The sequence below is a fragment of the Lytechinus variegatus genome, chromosome 17 (genome assembly GCF_018143015.1).
Source record: "Lytechinus variegatus isolate NC3 chromosome 17, Lvar_3.0, whole genome shotgun sequence".
In the NCBI taxonomy this organism is placed as follows: domain Eukaryota; kingdom Metazoa; phylum Echinodermata; class Echinoidea; order Temnopleuroida; family Toxopneustidae; genus Lytechinus; species Lytechinus variegatus.
The window spans coordinates 30,968,121-30,987,905 of NC_054756.1; the positions used below are offsets into that span (position 1 = coordinate 30,968,121).

Consider the following 19,785-nt stretch of genomic DNA (forward strand, 5'->3'; position numbering starts at 1 on the left):
TGAATTTTTTTAGCTTTAGATCTTGAAATTTTATTCAGTTTTGGTAATTATGAAGAACATGATGAGTGTCTGATTAAACAATTTATGCGAGCGCGCGATGCGCGAGATAATTATGTTATATATTTTTTGACATGAAAAGTTAGAGAGTTTAAGTCTTTCTTCATTTCTTTCGACCTTTCTTACTTTCTCTCTTTGTTTTAGGGGGACAGCCCCCTCCATCTATTTAGGGGGGATTTGTCCTGCCTATGATCCTACATTGTGATATGTGAAATTGCTCAAAGTAGTATGATATATATGTAGTATAATAACTTCAATAAAAGATGATACCGAGCATAATAACAAATCGATGATTAGTGAGTTTGAGATAATTATGCAGCATTGATAAGATTGAGACGAATAAAAGGAAATAAAAGATCAATGCTAATTATAACCAAAGTACATTAATTTTTAAATTTTGCGTTCTTCCGACAAAGAAAAAGCTAACAAAACGCTGAAAATGTCACAATGTGATAAGAAAGTAATCGAATTGTGAAATTGTGCTTATTTTCACAAAATATAAGTGCAACAGAGTGGTATGCAAAATAATATTAAATTGAATAATGTCAAACAATAACTTTTATTTCGAATTTTAATTGATGAAATGTACAATATGTCCATGCTTTACAATGTTGTAAAAATAACAATTCCACATATTCAGGAAGAAATCAAAACTCATTTCACATTATTACGAGTAAAAAAAACAAACTCCCTAACATTAACAATACTTAATAGAGAAGAAATATTGATTGGATGACACCATCGCAATTTATCGGGTCCCTTATATCGAGGATGTGCGTTAAACATGTTGTTAAACTCTTTCGTGAAAGATTAAGCAAAAATTTATCTTTTTTAAAAAAATCTTCAGTCTTATATTTGCTCTACTAGCATTTTTTTTTATTTATCCAAAGCAACCGTTTTGTTGATGAACTTGACCTTAGTTTAAACAACTTCACGAAGCGTATTGTAGCTGTGTTGCATTGTAACCGATAGTCCCACAGTGATTATTCTCTTGATACTTATAGTCGATTTGACATTTTCCGAACCTAGAAATGTTCTTTCCGATGAAGTTTTTTTCTTGATTCGTGTTCCTATGGGGTCCTAGAACAAATTCAGCTTGGTTGCCAAAAGTTGCCGTTTGGGCAATTTTGCTAATTAGCATAAATCCAAAATGGCCGCCAGATGCCATCTTGAAAACCTAACTTTTGAACCCCTGTCCACAAAATGATGAGTAATGACTCGTTTTAGGGGTTTAGAGATGTGTAGAACCGATTTCTGTAATCATTTTTGCAATATAAGGTCATCTTCAGGTCAAATCCAAGATGGCCGCCAGATGCCATCTTGAAAATTGACTTTTGTTCCCCTTGCTCCAGAATGACGAGTAATACCTCTATTTAGGGGTTTTGGGGTGTGCAGAATCCATTTCTGCTGTCTATTTTGCAATATAATCTCATCTTCAGGTCAAATCCAAGATGGCCGCCATATGACGCCATCTTGAAATATCAATTGTTGAACACTTTGCCCCAGAATTATGAATAATAACTCTATTCATGAGTCATTTGTTATGATGATTCAATTCATGCAGTTATTTTGCACAAAGGATAATCTTCAGATCAAATCCAAGATGGCCGCCAACCGCCATCTTGAAAAATTACTGTCCGAGGCTTATACGTGTTAGAACTAATGTAAAGGGATTTCAGTAAGAATACATATTTCTTTTATCAATTCTCAAGTTCAAAGTCAAGTGAAGTTACATCTTAGATGTCAGATTTCAACATTAATTGCTCAACTTAGAATGAATCCTCTGCAGGTTTGGGCCATGATCCATTCCGAGTGTATTTTTATTTTTTAAGGTCCATCCATACCTTTATACTGAAGAGGCTTTTAGGGTCTGATTTGAATTTGAAAGTGTTTTATCAATATTTTTTTCTAAATCAATGTGTCCAATGATTGGTAGGCATCAGTTCGCCTTAAAAGACGATGGTGTAGCGCTCGGCCTTACATTTTCGAGAGTGACTATAGAGCTCCACTCTAGAGTGGCAGTCTCTAGAGCAAATTTTTACAGATGAAGGAGGATGGCGCTGAGACACGTTTATATAGATATGCTGCCCTAGCCTTCCTCCTAGGCCTTTGGCCTGCCAATTTAGCATTCCAATTATTTTCTGACATCTTGACCCCTGTACTTAGTAGCTCTCCATAGAATGGCGACTATCATCTACACTTTCATAAGTGTAAGTGTCTATGCCGGCAAGTTTTATGTCACGTTTGCAGGTGTCTTTATAACGGAGGTGTGATCTACCGATGGGGTGAGACCAATCACATAGCTCACCTTACCTTGGCGATTCCCTTCTTGGATTCGCCAAGGTTTCATGCGGCAAACATGCCCCAACCACCTGAGGTGCCCTTGACTAAGGAGCGAGAATAAGCTTTTGATGCCAGCATATGCTAAAGGGCCTCTGCATTTTTCACTTAGTCCTGCCATTTGACGTGCATGATACGTCCGAGGCAGCTGACATGGAAGGTGTTTCGCCACTTTTCTTGGTCTGCGTACGTTTTCCAGGACTTATTTCCGTGCAGGAGCTTGGCCATGACTGTGACAGATTTTACAATCCCTATGCTTGTCCTGTGAAAGGGGGCAAGAGACATGTAGTCGGTCCAAGGTAGGTGAGGGGTCCACCACAACCAGACGAGTGTGTATTTGGAGGACAGTCGGTGTCTTGAGTCTATCAGGATTTCTGACTGTCTCAAAGGCTGATGGATGATCCAAACCCTTAACATGCACAGGACAGGCAGCTGTTATGTATGACTAGGTCTTGTACTCCCACTTCTTGAGAGGCAGGGCGACATCGTTTCCGTAAAACATTTCACGAATGAGAACAATCCTGACCGTGGAACAGTTTTGGGGGAGCCTATCTTCTGCAGGAGGCTAAAAAGTGCACTCCTGCTGACCAAGTCAATGGCTCTTGTCAGGAGGAAAAGTCTAATAATAATTATAAAGGAAGTTAATAAGTTAACTATTTTTTCTTAATATTACCGAGAAATCACTTTTTTATTTAAATAATACTTTAAAGTCATTTCACTGGAAAAGCATGATTGCACAGAAATAAAAAAGGATCAAAACTCCCGAAATCATAGCCCAAACCTTGAATGGTTTCATTCTAAAGTAAGCGGTTAATGACGAAATCTATCAACCATCTCACCATATTAGACATGACTTGACCTCGAACTAAAAATGGAGTGATTAAAAGAAATGAATCATTCTCACTGAAATCTCCTTACATGAGCTCCAATACATATAACAACAACCTTATTAGGGAGAGCACTTCTTCATGTTCAATAATCTCGGAAGTAGTTTTTTTTTTTAATATGGCGTTTAGTGGTCCTGTTGGATTATTTTGACCTGGAGATGATCCTATATTGCAAAATTATTAACAGAAATGGAATCAGCATACCAAATAACTCACGAAAAGAGGGATTATTCATCATTCTTTGACAAAAACTTAGTATTAATGAAAGAAATGAGTATTCTTACTGAAATTAGATCTAACACGTATAACCCTCGGAAAGTAATTTTTCAAGATGGCGGTTGGCGGCCATCTTGGATTTGATCTGAAGATTATCCTTTATGCAAAATTACAGCATGAATTGTATCAACATACCAAATGACTCACGAATAGAGTTATTATTCTTGATTCTGGGGCAAAAGGGTTCAAAAGTTGATATTTCAAGATGGCTTCATATGGCGGCCATCTTGGATTTGACCTGAAGATAACATTATATTGCAAAATAGAAAGCAGAAAGAGATTCTGCACACGCCAAAACCCCTAAACAGAGGTATTACTCGTCATTCTGGGGCAAGGGGATCAAAAGTCAATTTTTCAAGATGGCATCTGGCGGCCATCTTGGATTTGACCTGAAGATGACCTTATATTGCAAAAATGATTACAGAAATCGGTTCTACACATCTCTAAACCCCTAAAACGAGTCATTACTCATCATTTTGTGGACAGGGGTTCAAAAGTTAGGTTTTCAAGATGGCATCTGGCGGCCATTTTGGATTTATGCTAATTAGCAAAATTGCCCAAACGGCAACTTTTGGCAACCAAGCTGAATTTGTTCTAGGACCCCATAGGAACACGAATCAAGAAAAAAACTTCATCGGAAAGAACATTTCTAGGTTGGTGTATTGAGCCTATGAGACTGTCAAATCGACTATAAGGTCTACAACAGTGGAGTCAACAGGCGTACATTTTATAATAGACTCAATTTATCAGAATATTATTGTATTGCATTATTAATAGAGGAATCACATACACAGTCCATCATATCAATTTTGCTACAAATTTGTTATCGTGAATATTCTGTTCGATGATGTTTAACATACCATGATTACACGAAATAAAGCAAGTGCATTTTTCGTAAACATTTGCAAGTATAATATTGTTGCAGAGAAAGAAAGTATGAGCATGATCATCGTACTAAATATTTTCATAAATATATTTCATGATTGGGCTCGATGATATGATGGCGACATTTGGTGACAATGAATAGAATATTCAGCAAACTATACACAAAAAGTAAGTCCCCTCCCCCTTAAATATTTCTGAACCACTGGGAGTTTTTAATCTATTTTTACATGCGCGTGTAGGTAATTGTACATGTGTATTTGAGAGAGAGTGTGTGTGTGTATTTGAGTTTTGTCAGACGTGTATCAATCAGATATGATTATTTACGTCTGGGACCGACCTTTAACGTCACCATCCGAAAGACGTGACCAGGGCTCGAACCGCTGCATCAATTTGTAACTTCCCCACATAGCTTGGATTACAGGCGCACGCCACAACGCCCAGTTATATATGTATAAGCTACCCTCCAAGTGAATGTTAAGGGCTTATTTTAAGGCCTGGTCACACCGCCCGAGCGTTGTTGGAGCGGTCGTGGAGCGGAAGGGAAAGAGGGTCGAATTTCGCTCACAAAATTTGGGGAAAAAATAAAAAATCGAAAACAAAATAAAACAATAGAAATCGAAAATGGTGAAAGGGAGCGAGCGGTGATGATTTTTTTCTCTCCGCTCCACGACCGCTCCAACAACGCTCGGGCGGTGTGACCATTCGTAAAAAGTCCATGGTGTGACCATGCCTTTGTGTCGTGCTTCAATGAGCACCACCAGAAGACAAAATTGTCATTCTTTAAAAGTCACAAGCCAAATATCAGGAGTTTGATTCCATTTTATGGGAAAGAATTCCATATTCTCATCATGAAAAATCGTCAGAAGGCTTGGAAAGGTACTTTCAAAAAGACAAATGATCAAATGTGATGACAGTTATTTTTGTGAAGAGTATTTCCAACAAAATTCATCATTTCACGGTTCAATATCTAATGAAAACAAAAATGCGATTTTCAAATATCATAGGCAAATATTATTTTATTTTGGGAACTGAAATTATTTTAACTTATTTTCTTTATGGTCACGACCAATTAGCATGCTTCAATGGATAAAAGGCAATTAAATGTTCACGCTTGAATGAACACGTGAAATATGAAGAGCTTTTTTTTATACATTAATGGAAAAAATGCAATTTGTTCATTGTGGATATCTGTCACAAACCTTCTTGCATAGTTCATTTCATTTGATTTTTGTGATTGCTGTTGTTTGTTGTGATCCATCATTTTCATCACCACACACTTTCCGAACTTTAAACATTTCCATGGTTGAGCGAGCACACTCGAAAACTTAGGAATGAATGCGCTTTATATTGCATAAATGCATTCCTTTCCTAACAATATCTCAGGATCAGTTGAATTAATGGACTAATCAGTGGTGGATCCAGAATTTGAAAATGGGAGGGGGCCGAGAAATCAGAGGAAGGGAGCCACTATCATTTTTCATTTCTAACATGTTTTTTCAAGTTATAGATGATACTACCATAAGCCCCAATGATGATACATCCGAAAATTGTGGTCACTCAACCATGTACATACGTTATCAAATCTTTGTGTGGATTGGCAAAATAATGGATAGTAAAACAGCACTAGCACGATAAAATTTACCAAAAAACAACCTTCTCCTATATTTGTATTTACAAAATCTGAAAAATGACTCTTTAGGCTCGAACAAATTGTCATATTTAATGCAATCTTTGACTTGACCAATCAATCCTATTTTTCCACAGTTTCTTAATGAGTGTAGAAATCTACATACGAAAAAAAAATATCGAAAAAATATTCCGTTCAAAAGTTACAGCATTTTGATTTAGGGGGACTTACTTTTTTGCTGAGATTAGAGTGCGACAGAGCGAAACGAATAATAGCGAAACAGTCAAATTAAACATATTTCAGTTAGCTTGATACTATTCTATATGCCGTTGGAATTATCGACTGTGATAATTGTGGAGCGTTGTGGCCCAGTGGATTAGTCTTCGGAATTTGAAACAGAGGGTCGTGGGTTCGAATCCCAGCCATGGCGTAATTTCCTTCAGCAAGAAACTGATCCACAATGTGCTGCACTCAACCCAGGTGAGATAAATGGGTACCGGTAGGAAGTAATTCCTTAAAAAGCTGTGTGCGCTATGAATGCCTAGCTTAGCCGGGTAAAATAGGAGCGCCTTGAGCACCTAACAAGGTGGATATCATGTGCGCAATATAAATACCCTATATTATTATTATTATAATTAAGATGGTATATACGTATATAACACTATATTATGAGATAATGAGGGGACATGCATGCTTGTTTCACGGGGGGGGGGGCTGCGGGGGGTTTGGCCCCCACTTTTTTTTCTCCAAAACTGTGTACAAAACGTAATGATGATCATCTGATTGTGATTTGTTTGCATGGTCAGCCCCCCCCCCCTTCGGCTCAGCCCCCCTATATACTTTCAAAACCGTCCCACGTCCCATGTGTTTGCTAAAATAACTTGTACCCGATGTTGGGAAAATCTTAACCAGGAAAACCTTTTTTTTTACTTCATAAAAGATCTAACAAACGTGCATCTTACCGTTCTATCCAGTAGGCTATATTGTGTAGTCAACCTTACTTAAACTAAACTTTGTATTGATAATTTTATTTCATAATCATGATCTGTTTATTCAATATTTATTTCTAGGTATCCAACCAAATATTGTGCAGTAAATAGAATCATGATCGGAAAGGGAGAGAGTAGCCGTTATTTTTTCGTCGTTTATTTCATCGCTTTGAACGTCACCCACACCTTAGCTCGCTTTCAAACACCAAGTAAGTTTACCTGACGACAATCATTTGTATAAATAAAAGAAGGATAAATGGATTGCAGTTCAGAGTTCATGTTAGTCCATGGAAAGAATTATCTCATGTTTTACAATTTCTTTTATCGTGCCAAGTTCTCGCCCTTACTTTTAGTTTCATGTTACCATTAACCCGAACTAGGCCAGGGGGGGGGGGCTCGCCGTGATTTTTTTTTTTTGTCCGCGCCGCTCGCTGACTTCTAAAGTCTTGCACATCTTTTGAGATCAAATTTGCGATACCCGGGTGCAAAATTGCTTTTCTCACCGACAGGTCCAGACAGATTGTGTTTTCAGCAAAAAATCATAAATGTATGATTTATTTTTGTTTTGCTGATCTAAATTGATTATTTCACTTTTATTATCTCTCAAGAGTCCCCGACAAAACTAAAAAAAGCAAAAGGTAAAAAATACATAAAACATTGCAAAAACAAAATAAAAAGTTGATCCGATTTTTTTTCATGTAAATTTGCTAAGAACACCACAAAGAGTTTCTAAACCAAACATAACATTTGGAGCTTTATTTAGGGAGTTACAAGAAAACGTATGAATTTGCATACTTATTAACACTAAATTAGCATGATCAATTAAAAGCAATTAGCATGAAATAAGTTAATATAGAATATTTTAGATTATATCCCAGACAACCTGCGTGTCAATTTCGAAGATCTTGAAGGGGGCCTCGGGCCCTGGCCATTATGATCTTCACAAAATACCCAGGCCTAGATAGGGTTAAAACTGATGAATACATACCATATCTCCGTATTGTAGTAAATAATTCATGTTGCAATAACTAAACATCATGTCATCCACAGACAAGATGCTTCTTAATATGCTGTCCGAACGCCCTAAAGGAAATATTTATAATAAACTATTCCATTTCAGTAAAAAAAGAAAAAAGAAAAGATGAATGCTAGAAATCTCTATTCTCATCACGTTTTTTTGTTTTGGGGGGGATACTATTGGAAGCTATATAGAACAATCAGAATTTCATTCTTATTACAATTTTAGATGAGAATGGAAATAGGAAAAAGGGAAAACACGCACTACAAATCTTCTTCAATATACTTCCGTTTACAGTGTTATATAGGCTAAATTGATCAGATTTTCTCATGACAGTAATAAAAAATACTGAGTCGACACGTCCCCTCTCACATGTACATCAAACAGAGAGGCATCACATCATCCTGATTCTCAATTCTTGAGGTACAAACTGCTAGGTCAGGAAATCCATTCATGCATAATCAGTTGTCCTATCGCCCACTCATTTCTCGTAATCTTCACGAAGTCAAAGAGCTTTATGAAGACCTCACCATCGAAATTATATTTTTTACTATGGTATATTTTGATTCCTCTTGTATTCGGCTATACATTGTAGATATGCCTTATATGATTGAATGTCGTTTTGTTCCTTGATTGTGTTGTTTTCATTGTATTTTGCTTTAAAATGTGTATAATGGGATTGAATGTTTCTGAGAATCGACAAAAGGGGAATACAGACTTTTAATTTAATTGATTTTATACTTACTAATATGATATCCGGCTTGCGCGTTTCCGTTTTACACCCTGGCGAAGGCATTTTCCGGAAAAGTAGCCAAAAAGCGACTAGTGAAGAGTCTACACACGTCGCTGGTTGCATGCAGCGTGCGACACAGGCGAGTCCACCACCGCATGCAATTTGCACAGTTACTGATCAGAGCGCAGAGTTCCTCGGCACTTCACGTACAGAGAGAGCGGCAGTCAGGAGTGAAATCAATATACATCTCTATGAGTGAAATCCGAACATGCTTTTGCAGTCGCGTTGTTTATGATAGTTTTTTTTCTAAAAATAAATTAAAATGAATAGAATGACAGACAAAATCAAAATAAACAGATACTTACCGTATAATGGAAAGACAAATTGAAGTTTGATGGATTGATACCTTAGAAGCTGCCGAAAGATAGATATAGAAGACTGACAAATAGATAGAGACAAGATAGACAGATAGATAGATATACATAGAGAGAGAGAGAGAGGTGGATAGATAGAAAGAGAGAGAAAGAGGGAGAGATGGAGATAGAGAATTTGAGAGACACGGCAGATAGATAGATGTTAGATAGATAGATAGAAAGATAAAGAATGAGAGAGACAGGATAGAGAAATTAACAGATAGATAGAGACATAGATAGATATATAGATAGAGAGAATATAGAAATACAGACAGATGGATAGAGGATTTGAGAGATAGATAGATGTTAATAGATAAAGAATGAGAGAAAAAGAGAAGATAGACAAATTAACCGATACTGTAGTTTCATAGATAGACAAATAGATAGAAGACAGACGGATGGATAGAGAGAGAGAGAGAGCTGGAGAATTTGAGAGATAGATAGATGTCAGATAGATCAAGAATGAGAGAGAAGAGCGACAAATTAACAGATAGATACTGTAGTTACATAGGTAGGTAGAGAGAGAGAAATAGAGAAAGACAGACAGATGGATGGATAGATAGAGATAGATAGAGAATTTGAGATAGATAGATGTTAGATAAAGAATGAGAGACAGAGAAGATTATTAGATAGATAGATACTGCAGTTACATAGATAGATAGAGATAGAATTTGAGAGATAGATGACAGTGCGTATCAAAAAAAACGGGACAGATTTGAAAAGTCTATAAAATTTTTGTTTCAAATAATGATGTCTATATTTTGGTGTTAATAGATGCTCTAAGGTCTTATCTTTGAAATGCAATTTAAAAAAATAAATTTTATTCATGCTTGAGCGAACACGGGACATTTTTGTTGGGGTTCAAAAAGAGGCTTGCGCCAGAATGGCAGAATATGTGTAATACAATGATCAGACTTCTTGCTAATCAGGAGAAATCCTCTTCACCTTTTCATTATCTGTTCCACAATTTTCGAATTATGCTCTCAAATTTCATTTACAAAGTTATTTATTTAATTGAATTATTTCGTTTTTTCATTTAATCTTCTCTTACCTTTTAATTTTCCTTCATAAGTAACTGAGAAAAGAAGATTTTTTTGTCAACCCAAGCAAGAAGATTTGAATGATTAATTGGGAAAACTTGTGATTATTAAAATCGTTTTATTATGTGAAACAAACAATGTTATGTACCTTTAAGAGACATGAATCTATTTTTCAATGGGTCTTTAATTCCTTGACCAAGTTTAATTGCTTGACAGGAAACACAGGAAGGGATTCATGTCTTTCTATGACAATGGTGTATTGAGTCAATTTTGAAGGAGCTAGATATGGCAGATCGGGTAAAATGTATTAAAAAGTTGTGAGCGAGCGAAGTGAGCACGCAAATATTCCCACTTTTTTAATTACAATATCAAATTTTGTGATAGATTTTGACATAATATTCAGAAAATAATATCATATTTTACTTTCTATCTGTCCTTTTATTTCCTTTCCACTTTTTTAGTCATGATTTTTTTTTAATGGGGGGGAGCAACCCGAGCGCCCACCCATCTGTGTGGCTTTGTTCAAAAGGCACCATAATCTTTGTAGCACATAATGAAAGGATTTGAATAAAAAAATCCATGCTCTCCCATAATTCAGTTGAAAAAAATAATTTTAGCTTGAAGAAGGAATATTCAAAGCTAACAGAAAGCATATTAAAAAGAAATAACAGAATAATTCAAGCAAATAAATAGATCTGAAAATGAATTTTGACCGCATGATTTGAAAATTATGGCAAAGATAATGAAAAGGTTAAGAGGAAGTCTGCTAATAAGCAAGAAGTCCGATCATCATATTACTCATATTCTGCAATTCTGGCGCAAGCCTCTTTTTGAACCCCCAACAAAAACGTCCTGTGTTCGCTCAAGCATAAACGAAACTAAATTTTTTGATAGCATTTGAAAGACAAGACCTTAGAGCACCTATTAACACCAAAATATAGACATAATAATTTGAAACTAAAATTTTATAGACTTTTCAAATCTGTCCCGTTTTTTTTGATACGCACTGTATAGACAGATAGAAAGACAGACATCAGCAAATCGGCAAGGCAAATGATCAATTAACATGATTAAAAGGCATACATTCGTATTGAACCTGGATATTATAAGCTCAACTGCATTTGCATGTACGGTATGTTCTGTGGATAACTTCAGTGCGGACTTTGGATCGCGCGCCCAGCTGATAATGTAAACAAACGTAGACGTAGACTCTTCACTAGTCGCTTTTTGGCTACTTTTCCGGAAAATGCCTTCGCCAGGGTGTAAAACGGAAACGCGCATCCGGCTTGAGTCTTGTTTTGTAAAACGAATAGAGTTTAAATCATTACTAGCAAAAATATTTACTGGCGAAAAAAAATTCACGTGATTATGAAAACTCCATGTACAGTAACTATGACAAAGCAGTAACACTAGCGTTTGGAAGTAGCATGAATCAATTTTACATCTGTTCACAGGCGCAGCAAAATTCAATTCGGGGGCTTTATGGAAGGGGACCCCGGAAGTAAGATTCAACAATAACAACAATTGGTTTGCTATCTGCGCAGACTCTAGATGGAATATCGAAGTAGCAAGAGCAGTATGTTACCATCGAGGTGAGTTTTATAAGTAGCCTATAGACGATCTGGCAAAATGGAAACACATGAAATGAAGAAGTTGGACTCTTTTCATAATGCTCTTTCCCCACCCCCGGAATAAATCCTTGTCTCTTCCTGTCTCTCTCTCTTCAATTCCACCTTTCTACCATCTGTCTTGTTTGCCTATAAGTTTTAAAGTTTCTGTCTTGTTTGCCTGTAAGTTTTAAAGTTTCTGTCTTGTTTGCCTATAAGTTTTAAATTTTCTGTCTTGTTTGCCTATAAGTTTTAAAGTTTCTGTCTTGTTTGCCTGTAAGTTTTAAAGTTTCTGTCTTGTTTGCCTGTAAGTTTTAAAGTTTCTGTCTTGTTTGCCTGTAAGTTTTAAAGTTTCTGTCTTGTTTGCCTGTAAGTTTTAAAGTTTCTGTCTTGTTTGCCTGTAAGTTTTAAAGTTTCTGTCTTGTTTGCCTGTAAGTTTTAGAATTTCTGTCTTGTTTGCCTGTAAGTTTTAGAATTTCTCTCTTGTTTGCCTGTAAGTTTTAGAATTTCTGTCTTGTTCGCCAGTAAGTTTTAGAATTTCTGTCTTGTTTGCCTGTAAGTTTTAAAGTTTCTGTCTTGTTTGCCTGTAAGTTTTAAAGTTTCTGTCTTGTTTGCCTGTAAGTTTTAGAATTTCTGTCTTGTTTGCCTGTAAGTTTTAGAATTTCTCTCTTGTTTGCCTGTAAGTTTTAGAATTTCTGTCTTGTTCGCCAGTAAGTTTTAGAATTTCTGTCTTGTTTGCCTGTAAGTTTTAGAATTTCTGTCTTGTTTGCCTGTAAGTTTTAGAATCTCTGTCTTGTTTGCCTGTAAGTTTTAGAATTTCTGTCTTGTCTGCCTGTAAGTTTTAAGGTTTCTGTCTTGTTTGCCTGTAAGTTTTAAAGTTTCTGTCTTGTTTGCCTGTAAGTTTTAAAGTTTCTGTCTTGTTTGCCTGTAAGTTTTAAAATTAAAATATTTTGTAAAAAAAATGAATGATCGGGAAAATACATTTAACAGATCATGATGGTATTTTTATCTTTCTGTTTTAAGTTAAGACTGTATCAGTTTATTTTCTCGTCTGTTTGAAGTTCGTTTTTAAAACATTGTAATTACCTTTACTTTGCAATTAGGATTTAGCGGAGTTATGCTTGTGGATACGACGTCATTAAACCAGCCAATAAGACATGCATCATGTGTTCCAGATTATTCATCATCTCCCCCGTTATCCTGTCAAGAAAATACAACCAACACTTGCTCTCAAGTACCAAGGGTTTCATGTTTTTGTAAGTTGCAAAATGTTTTTATCTCTTGACAACCTCTGATCTATCTAAGAGGGTAGATAGCAGGGTCATTTCAATTCATAAATGAAATCTTATTAGTTGAATGTTCAGACAGAGAACAAGACAGTTGATCATCAGTAGTCGATCAACACACTGGGGGAAAGTTCAATTTGCACCGCTAGACTCAGTGGCGTACCTAGGATTTTACACAGGGGGAGGGGGCAAAAACCGACCGCCTAAAAATTTGACAATAAAAAAAAAAATAAAAGAAGGGTCTTCAAGCTCGTCAGAGGGGGGGGGCATAAAGGTCTTCAAACTCGTCTGAGGGGGGGGGGCAAAAAAGGTCTTTCAAGCTCGTCAGGGGGGCAGGGGTACGTCCTTTGCATGGGTTGTGGCCCCCTGCCCCCCCCCCGTAGGTACGCCAGTGCCTAGACTGAAACAATAGCAACACACATTCAGGGAGCATATTTTGCTACCTGAAAGGTTAGCGGGTGCAAGAGTACATGCTTTACACCATTTAGGGTGAAAACGTGCACTAGTAAAGAATGCTTCTATTATATCAGTCTGCTGGTGCGCCCCAAGAGGGGCAAATTTGAACCCTTTTTCATAGTGAGTATCGATATACTAAACAGGACTGCAACGGGGGAAGGAGTGCTTGCATACCTTCAAAAATTTGTAGAAAAAGAAAAAAAAATAGAATGGATCACTTTTTCTTCTTTTTTTCCTGTCAATTTTTTTTGGGGCCAAAACAAATTTGAAAAAAATAATCCATGATCCGCAGGTGGTGAAAGCATAATTCCCGCGCTTACCCATTCTACGAAACGGAAGTGATTTCCCCCTTTATATCAGGGTAAATATTATTTTATACATACTACTAAAAAACCCTACAAATAAGATAATCTATAACTGTTTGCTTGATTTCACAAGACGATAACGTTAATCAACCAGAGGGAATCAGTTTTGAAACTTTCTCATTTATATGAAATATTAGGTATATTTATATACCCTCATAAGCATGATTATAGTGTGAAACCATTTGTTATTCCTCCATGAATGATGCGCAACTGCCATCGCTGCAGCCTATTGGATTCGATATCGAGATTTTTTATATATTGTCTGTAGTACAGTACAAACGTTTTACTAATTAGTGCCGAGACTAAGTAAGTGACTGTGCGAAAATTAAAAGAGCTGCTAGGCCATCTTGCAATTTCTTCCCAAGAAGGTCGTACGAGACCAGTATTAGCATACCTTTCATAGACCATTCTTTAAGTTCGCAACTTGGTCGATGGTCTTGTCCAAGATTTTTTTTGCGTCGTACGAATCCCTATCTCTTCATAGGGTGGCCGTGCGAACGTCGTTAAAGTATGAACCACGGTCGAGAGATAATTCTAGAAGCATTAAATTCTTACGATGATCGTACTAAGAACGCCTTGAGGTGTTAATAATCGGCTCCTACCACATTCGTAAGAGAGCCTTACGAATGGAAATTCGTTTGGCGCTCTTACGAACTACTCATTGCGTTTGTAAGGCGTTTGTAAGGATCTAGTAAGGCGAATTAGGTACACAATTTGTGCGACTGTAAAAACAAAATCTTCTTACGAATGACTTCAGAGTGCCGTGAGTTGTACGTAATACCATCTGCCGACACCAGAAATTGTAAGATTTCCGTAAGTCTGACGAAATAATAACTATAGACATTCTTTCGCAATTCGTAACATTTCTAGGGCCATTATAACCGGAAATTATTTCACTTCTTAAGAAGGTCTTGAGTTGTTCCTAAAAAGGCCGTTGGAATCTATATGTGCCCCCTCTACGAACCTCTACGATCACCAGAATTCGTAGGAACGACTTTTTTCTTTGTGACCGGAGCTTACGTTACGCTAATGTTGAACTAAAAATGGAGTACAGTATCCGAATCAAATCCATCTTCAGAAAGTTGATGAATGTATGCTTGCTTAGTCAAATCCGACATTTTTATTAAAAAATATCAATTATAATAATGATAATAATAATATCAAATCTTAATAATAGTAATAGTAGTAGTAATGATAATACAAAATAATAATGATAATAACAACAATAATGATAAATATAATAATAAGAAGAATACCAATAACTGAGTGGCGCAACTACGGGAGGGGGGCGTGGGAGCACGTCCCCCTCCCAAAATCGTCAGGCCAAAAAAGGGGGGAGGAGAAGAAGAAGAAGAATGAGAAAGAAAGAGAAACGTAGTGGAAAAAAAGATGGATGAATACGATAGCAATAGAATTGTTTTGACAGAACATGACTTAAGAGAGTGTTGTAAGGTCATGTAAAGGTCAACAAGTCACCCGGTCCAGATTGTATCCCGAATAAAGTTTTGAAAACATGTAAAGACCAGCTCGCTGGTATTTTCAGATAACTGTTTCAAATCGCATTCCACTGCGGTGTTATTCTGGAACTTTGGAAAACATCATCCATAGTTCCTATTCCAAAAGTCAAGAACCCGGTTGATATGAATGATTATCGACCGATTGCGTTAACATGCAGTATAAAGAAATGTTTCGAGAAACTGATGTTAAAATATCTGATGAAACAAACAGAGGCCCATTTAGATCCATTACAGTTTGCTTATAGATCAAACAGGGGAGTAGAAGATGCAGTTTTACTGCACTTACACGAAACATTGTCTCATTTAGATAAGTCTAAAACGTATGTGAGATCGACATTTATCGATTTTTCAAGTACATTTAACACTTTAGTTCCACATCTGCTAATTCAGAAACTAGATGAATATAATGTTTATATCAATTCTACTCCTTGACTCTTTGCTGAACCGACCACAAATGGTTAAAGTTGGACAGATTAAATCAGGTGTTAGTTCAGCTCAATGTCGGGGTACCCCAAGGATGTGATCTTTCCCCTGCTCTGTTCTCAATATATACAAGCGACTGTGTTAGCACAAATAATGATTGTTTGATTATTAAGTACGCTGATGATACCGTGATATCTGGGTTCCTTTCCGTGGATGCAAACCGCTACTTCTCAGAAATATCACGTTTCGTCAATTGGTGTGACACTCATCATTTTCTTTTAAATGTAGGAAAAACAAAAGAAATAATCATTGACTTTAGAAGAAATGTTACTGAGCACATGCCACTCGAAATACATGGAAAGCCCATTGACCAGGTCAAGGACCCAAAGCGCATACATTCGTAATTCCGAAGCTTCGTAATTCCGAAGGTTCGGTTATTCCGAAGGTTCGTATTTCCGAAGGTTCGTATTTCCGAAGGTTCGTAATTCCGAAGGTTCGTCAATCCGAAAACGAAATAAGGTTCGTAATTCCGAAGGTTCGTCAATCCGAAAACGAAATAAGGTTCGTTATTCCGAAGGTTCGTTAATCCGAAAACAAAATAAGGTTCGTTAATCCGAAAACGAAATAAGGTTCGTTAATCCGAAAATTGAATAAGGTTCGTATTTCCGAAAATGAAAATTATTCATTTTGGTAACAAACACGGATAATAATAATAATAGCTGGGAGAACAGTTTTCAGAACTGAAGTGGCTTCCCTGGGTAAATAATATAATTTTTATCATTTTTCTCCTACATGAAATTTCCAAAAGTTTCAGCACGTGATTCGCTGGCAACACCTCACAAGGATGCCCTTTTTACAGTAATTGACCAAATAGGCGAATTTTACATTTTCCCAAAAACCGCTTGCTCGCTACGCTCGCAGAAATGAAACGTAATATACAGTGCGTCCCAGAAAAAACGAAACCGAGATTTAGCGATCATTTATCATTACTTAATCATAAATAAAATAGACAAATGGCCTACCAATTTAAAGCTTAGAATCTCCTCTTTCATCTGATATTACTTAGATTATTTCATATTCACGCATGAGTGAGCAAATACAATTTGAAGAAAGGATATCAAAAAATCATTTGGCGGGGGGTATCTGGGTTTTAAAAAGAAAACCACATCTTTGAAAAGTTCAATATCTCCTCTTTAATTTGATACCTAAATTACAGAAAATGGTCAAGAAATAACAAAGTTCTGGTCATTTGAAATAAGGCTTGAATTTCAATAATTTCATAAAATGAAGAGGTTCTCCAGGCTGGCTTTCAAACTCACTCGACACTCCGTTTTGATGACGATCAGCCATGCACTAAATCTTTTGTTCACCATGCGAAAGCTTCTCTGCGAAACCGGTGAAAACACGTTTATCTCATGAAATTATGGAAATACAAGCCTTATTTCAAATGACCAGAACTTTTTTATTTCTTGACCATTTTCTGCAATTAAGGTACCAAATTAAAGAGGAGATATTGAACTTTTCAGAAATGTGTTTTTCTTTTTGAAACCCAGATACCCCCGCCAAATGATTTTTTGGTATCCTTTCTTCAAATTGATTTTGCTCACTCATGCGTGAATAAGAAATAACCTAAGTAATATCAGATGAAAGAGGAGATTCTAAGCTTTAAATTGGTAGGTCATTTGTCTATTCTATTTATGATTAAGTTATGATAAATGATCGCTAAATCTCGGTTTCGTTTATTCTGGGACGCACTGTATAACTTACCAATCAGAGATCACTTAATTTTTTTTTGCTCAACTTAATTACTACAAAACACACAACCTCTTTACACAGATGATAATCTTATCGCGAAAATATCAGTTTGCACCAAAATGCCCCTATTGGCCCCTTTTTTGGCTCCCCCCGCCAAAAAGGAAAATACGTTCCGCCGCCACTGGTTGAAACACGCATCGTCTTCATGGCTAACTGCAAAAAGTTCTTAAAATGTCCCCTTTAGATCAGGTCGGAGCTTATATTTAAAATTTCTGTTCGCGCTTCTTGCTCGCAGTTATTATCTACTACATAGGCATCTCGTTTTGAAGATCACAAACATATTGCCCATCGTATTAAAAAAAATATATACCTCGTGCTTGCATTATTTAAAAAGGTTTTATCATGTTATTACATATTTACTTTATTTTATAAGTATAAAGCTAATTATTGACTGTTAGGACTACCCTTTCAAAAAACAAACAAAAATCAACTTTAAGCTGCCGATCGAGGAAAATATGGCCGAAAAAAAATTGCCCCCCCCCCCATTTGACAAAAGTTGGATCTGCCGGGAGGGAGGCAGGGGGCACTTGCACCCCAAAAATGAAATAAAAAACAGGGAAATGCATATTTTTCCAAAAATGGGAAAGATTCAAAGATCCTTTTTCAAAAATAAATATGCTGTTTTTCATGTTTTCGAAATGAAATACTCTTTTTAAAGTAAAGTTTTCAGGCTGGAATATTGCAAATTTTCAGCTTGCGCTTCGCACTCTCAGTTATTCGATTGGTGAAATATGTATTCTAAAGAGGTCACTAAATTCTTTCTTTAAGATTCCTTTTCTGGTCAGTATGTTTAAGCTCGCGTATTGCGCTCGTGTTAATTCTTTAGTTAGATGTACATATTTTTAGTGACAGCAGAAATCTGCTCGGATTTTTAAAAACTTATTTCCATTTTTATTGAAATACCCTTAAGTTTTAGCTTGTGATTTACGCTCGCAACACCTCGCAATAATGCCATTGAAAGAATAATTGACCCCCAAAACGAGTTTTACAACTTCACATTTGATTTTTTTTATAATCTTAAGGTGAAAATATCACCAAAGTGCCCATTTTGACGTATGAGCTTCATTTTTTGGCTTTACCCCCAAACGAAAATTCGCTTGGCCGCCCTTGCCTTCCCATCCTCATAACAATTGAACGGCAAGTGTCCACCCCCTTGCCTCTGCTTCCCCGTTTTAATTTTTCGGATTAACGAACCTTATTTTGTTTTCGGATTAACGAACCTTATTTCGTTTTCGGATTAACGAACCTTCGGAAAAACGAACCTTATTTCGTTTTTAGGATTATCGAACCTTCGGAAAAACGAACCTTATTTCGTTTTCGGATTAACGAACCTTCGGAACAACGAACCCTATTTCGTTTTCAGATTATCGAACCTTCGGAACAACGAACCTTATTTCGTTTTCGGATTATCGAACCTTCGGAATAACGAACCGTCGGAATAACGCCACAAATGTTCGGATTAACGAACCCTTTTTCGTTTTCGGATTAACGAATATCGAGGTATAGGCAATTTACGTGTTTCGGAATTACGAACCTTCGGAATAAAGAACCTTCGGAATTACGAAGTGTAACCAAATAAAAGTACCTTGGTACCACAATCACGAATACACTTGACTGGACTGAAAACACAATCTCAATTCAAAGGAAGGCAAATCAAAGACTCTTTTTCATTCGCCAAATTAAAAAAGATCCATTTGGAACAGTCGATTTTGTCCCTGTTTTACAAGTCTATCATCCAGTCAGTTGTAATGTTCAATGTAATTTGCTTCTATATAGCAACCTTACTAAATCGAACAAAGAGAAGCTTGAACGTCCACGGAAAATTGCCCAGAAAATAATCGGTCTGGAATTACCCCCAATTGAAACTCTCTACAACGAGAGATTACTAGCTAAAGTTCAGGCCATCCTAAAAGATCCACCTCACCCTCTACATTGCTATTACAACTTCAATAGGTCCGGTGTTCGCCTCTGTGTCTCCCGTACTAACAAAGTACGTATTATAGGCAGTATTTTGTCCCAAATTCTCAACATGTGTTTAATAGTACAATTGT

At 36.5% G+C, this 19,785-nt stretch overlaps 1 protein-coding gene across 1 annotated transcript in view; it reads left to right on the forward strand.

Annotated features, from left to right (window-relative positions):
• Positions 1–19,785, forward strand: part of LOC121430534 — a 48,163-nt gene that overhangs the window by 1,834 nt on the left and 26,544 nt on the right. Inside the window, exons 2-4 of the mRNA XM_041627829.1 lie at positions 7,143–7,270; positions 11,720–11,857; positions 12,976–13,128. Coding sequence (XP_041483763.1) covers positions 7,177–7,270; positions 11,720–11,857; positions 12,976–13,128 — 385 coding nt within the window. The 5' untranslated portion in view covers positions 7,143–7,176. The remainder of the gene's footprint in view (positions 1–7,142; positions 7,271–11,719; positions 11,858–12,975; positions 13,129–19,785) is intronic.